Consider the following 4,540-nt stretch of genomic DNA (forward strand, 5'->3'; position numbering starts at 1 on the left):
GCTGCTGATGATGATGAATCATGCACCTGGAATCTGAGAATATGACAAGCAAGGTAGGCGGAGAACGATGATCATGAAAAAAGAAAACGATCAATCGAAAGGTGAGCTTGAGCTGCTGATTGCGCAATTCGAAAGGTGCTCGTGAAGTGATCCGATTCAAGTCGAGTGCATGAAGGTCACCCAATAAGAGGCACACCGTGGAAAGCCAAGTGGCTGAGTGTAAGTGCTTGTAGACTACCTCTTCTTCCGATTTCAAAGGGCAGTGCTAAAAAAGGTGCTAAGCGGAACCGCAAGCACAAGGGGGACCAACCAGAGCGGCAACGGCACCTCTCAAACGTAGCGGGTGCATACCTTGTGCAGGAGGGCAGTCACCCGCTAAAAATTTTGCGAAAAAATAAAACAAGGTGAATGATCAAAATCATTCATGAGGCTTGCCCTGGAAGCTGAGAGAGAGAAGAAGAAGAAGAAGGAGAGAGAGAGAGAAAGAGGGAGAAAAAAATGGGGACAAAAATAGCAAGCAAGAAGAAGAAGAAGAGAGAGAGAGAGAAAGGGGAAAAAAAATGGGACAAGCACAGAGGACAAAAATAGTAGCGGTGGACAACCAATCACCCGTTTGCACGAGTCAACAAAGAAAATCCACCACCAGTCAAATTCTGTCACCCGACTAGCCCCAGATAGGAAATTTATCATCTTTGAGAGTGCAAAACGATTACTATAGCCTCTCCCTTCAGGTAGGCAAAAAAACATGTTGGGATTTTTTGTTTCCTGGGGCGACAACTCCACTAAGGCCTACACCATGGCAAGCCAAAAAGATTAACAGAAGCCCTGGGTAGAGCGCGCTCTCAGACCACAATCTAAGATTTAACAGAAGCAAACATTGAGACCAAGCTCAGAGACCACAACTGTGTACACGAAATTACAAAAAGCATGGCGAGATACGAAATTCGAAAGCTCTGAGACTACAATCTGAGATTTAACATAAGCAAACATTAGCGAGGAGTGCTCTCAGGCCACAAGCTGAGATGTAACATAAGCAAACAAGCTCTCGGACTGCTCTCAGACTACGCACGCTCTGAGACCAAGCTCTCGGACCACACCCGTGAATGGTGTACACAAAATTACAAAAAGCATGGCGAGATACAAAATTCGAAAGCGAGGGGAGCGAGAATTCAAATACGAAAAATTGGCGCCAAAAGTTGAGAAGAGGAGAAGATGAATGGTTTGAACTCTTTTGAGTCATCGTCTTCTCCACCATGGCTCTGCCTCAGCAGCCTCCCCTCAAGCCCAACAAGAAGCTCTCCCCCTACTTCTCCTTCTGTAAGCTCCACCGTCAAGCTCTCAAAGCTCGCCTCCACCTCTCAAACCAGCCTTCCTCCGCCTCTTCCCTCTCCAAAGCTCTCAGTCACCTCTGGCGATCCCTCTCCGATTCCCAAAAACAACAATATCATCTCCCTCATCCTCCTCCCTCCCTCCTCGACATCCCTCCCCCCCCATCTCCTGCCCGCATTCACCCTTGCGAACCTCCCGAGATTGACTCTGCCCTTGCGCTTTCTCCCGCCAGTAAAGATGCACAGGACGCCGCTGAGCATGCCGACTTAGCTGTGCAGCGATCCGAAGAAAATGTCCTTGCCTTTCCTCTCGCACGAGTAAAGCGCATTATCAAGTTGGACAAGGAAATCCGCGTCGTTGCCGCAGATGCCAGCCATTTGATTGCGCATGCGTCGCAGCTTTTCCTCGAGCATTTGACCCAAATCGCCTACGGCTCGGTGCTCAGACGAAAGCGCAAGACCATTCAAGTAGAGGATCTCAAGAATGGAATCAAATGCGAGCGCCGTGTAGATGGTTTTCTGCGTGATGCATTGGAGGATCTCTTTGCCAACGGAAAGGAAGGAGCAGGGGTCGAATCTGGGAGTGACGATGAAGACGAAGCGGCAGACGCTTCTCTTGTTTCCCATCAAAAGGTGGATGCCAGCAAAAAGCGTAAGATTGCAAAAAAACCGAATTCCACCCCACCCCTCGGGACGCGCTGCATCGCCAATTTCTTCAGCCATAAACCTAGCCTTCCGGATGTCCGTAGCTCAGAACCCAAGTAAGTTTTTCAGTGCATGTCACGCTTTTCAAGCGGAAAACACGAGTTACTGTTCTCAGTCTTAGAAATTTCGAGCTTCCAACTGTACAACACCAGCTGTGTCGGAACCTCTACACACCCATGCTATGGAAACTTGTTTTACACGGACCTATCTTGTGAGCACTTACACGTGGATCTTCAGAAGAGGAGTTTTGTATGAGTATTTTCGCACTTCTGTTACAAGAATACCTATCGTACAGCTTTTCCGTATGAATGAATTTCATTGACTTTTGGCTCCACGGCTTCGGCCGTCTGTCGAGGGGAACGATATGAAATGTCAGTATCCATTATTTCATTGTATTCTTGTCACGCCTCGAATCTTGATTTCCTGCATGAGGTGGATTGCGACTATATGTAATGGACTAAGGAGCGTTTAACTTGAAGCTGTTCTTTAGCTACTTTCAAAACACTGCTGCAAGAGAGCCTAGCAACTTTATGCTGTTTTTTTCTGTGCTGATGTGAGGAAGTAGGAATTCGTATGTATAGCTCTTCCTTTCTGCTGTCATTATAGTTCATAGGTTGTGAGGCAGATTTAAAAACATAACAATATTGGTTTGTAGCACCGTTTTGTTGCTCAGGAATTCGTGTGTATGGCAGAGTCCTTTTCTGCTGCCAAGAGAAATCATTGTTGTGATTTGCGTCAAGGTTACAAGCAGCATTAAGCCAGAGGACAGCCACACAAACACAATCACACAAACAATAAACATTTCTTGCTTACTAAGCACTATTTTATCATCTCTCTCTGTCTTTTTCTGTCCATTATTTTTCATAATTATTTTCAACTTGTTTTAGTGGTGCTTTAAAAAAAATGGATCTTCAGATAAGCTGTGTAAGATTTATTGTTGTAATGTAAGGCAATGCTGTGTACAAGCAGAGATACATTCATGAGAAACGAATGAACTGAAATAAATAATGTAAAGTAAAGATAAATTAAACAATTCCTTCTGTAAATCTAATAAGAAGTTCAACTTTTAAACTCTTTTTTATGAACAGACAAGCTGACCATAGTCCTACCAATGTGATATACTGTTCTGAACATTGACGTACAGCTAGATGTAGGCTGGTCAATTCAAACCTCAGTTGTATTATCAGTTAAACCCCTTGCTAGAGATAGATCCTGTACATATTGCATGGGCATTGACTTGTCAGTTTTTATGAAATCACTTTGGTCAACTTGAGGCCTCTGCTGATGGTTATGGCCAATAAGTCAGGTTGGTTGGTCAGATAGCTTGTCACCACTCTATTAAGGAGGTTCACAGCTGGTCAATTGGCTTGGCTAGTCTGGACGAGAAACCTAACTTCAAATTTTGACTGGGTTGGTATGATTGACGTAACTTGCTGAAACCTTGCCAACCCCCTCAAATGTTGTTAACCACCCTCACCAATTCGAATCTCTGTCGGGGACAATTTTTCCATCTATACTTGCTCCTCTCTACTTATTAACTCTGACCATGCAGGATTCTTGTTGCTCAGAGATAGCAGCCCATGCCATTTGTATGGTAGGAAATTGGTGTCTTCAAGGCAAATCCATGAAAGGTTGCACGTTCCTCATTTTGTTGGGCCTTTTTTGGACAAGCTGTCCTTTAGGTTTAGGAGTCCTGGGATGTCAGTTTTCTTGGCAGGCCTGTTCAACTTTGCATGCATAGATCTTGCTGATCCTTTTTTGGGCTGACCCCGCTGGTGAGCTTGCAGCCGCCCAAGGGCATATATCACAAGAGACGATTACTTGAGTTCTGCCATGTTTCTTCTTAGCTGTCTTTGCAAATGGCTCTTATTGTCCTGCCCTTGCACCAGCGCTGATATGCATGAGCCTATTGTGTTGATCTGATCTTTGAGCACAATAAACAAGTGAGTGATCAGCTTAACATACAAGTCTCTCTCTCTCTCTCTCTCTCTCTCTCTCTCTCTCGGTTTGGGGGGTATCTCCCCACTCAAGAGTTGTAAAGCACTTGAGTTTTGTCTTCCATTTAAGCCCACCCTTCAGCACCTATCAGCACTCTTCAGTTCAGCCCACCCTTCAGCACTTATCGGCTGACAATGTTGCGCAAGAGAGAGAGAGAGAGAGAGAGAGAGAGAGAGAGAGAGGTGAAGAGGACTGTCTGATCCTGCAGGTAGTGGAGAGGGCATTCTGCTCTTCTCCCTATCCCTATCTACTCTCAAGGGCTGCATAGTCCTCCTTGGGCTGCAGGAGGCTTTAGATCTATCTTATTTTGGCTGTATGGATCACTGCTGGGTGATGCCCTGAACGGTGAAGGACTGTCCCATCATGCAAAGGTAGGTAGAGAGGGTCCCAATCCCTATCTACTCTCAAGGGGTGCAGAGTCCTCCTTGGGCTGCTGGAGGCGTTAGATCTATCTGTTTCAGGCTGTATGGACATATTACACTGGGAAATCAATCTGAAGCATTTACAAA

General features: G+C 45.5%; 1 protein-coding gene across 1 annotated transcript; it reads left to right on the forward strand.

The window, feature by feature from the left end:
• Positions 1 to 1,253: 1,253 nt before the first annotated feature.
• On the forward strand, positions 1,254 to 2,492 carry LOC147899112 (uncharacterized). The gene has a single exon (XM_087378227.1). It carries the CDS (start codon positions 1,254 to 1,256, stop codon positions 2,091 to 2,093), a length of 840 nt encoding a protein of 279 aa, XP_087234353.1. The 3' UTR covers positions 2,094 to 2,492.
• Positions 2,493 to 4,540: the final 2,048 nt, after the last annotated feature.

The sequence above is a fragment of the Dipteris shenzhenensis genome, chromosome 8, assembly GCF_047967505.1.
Source record: "Dipteris shenzhenensis isolate YYH24624 ecotype China chromosome 8, Dip_SZ_1.0, whole genome shotgun sequence".
NCBI lineage: Eukaryota > Viridiplantae > Streptophyta > Polypodiopsida > Gleicheniales > Dipteridaceae > Dipteris > Dipteris shenzhenensis.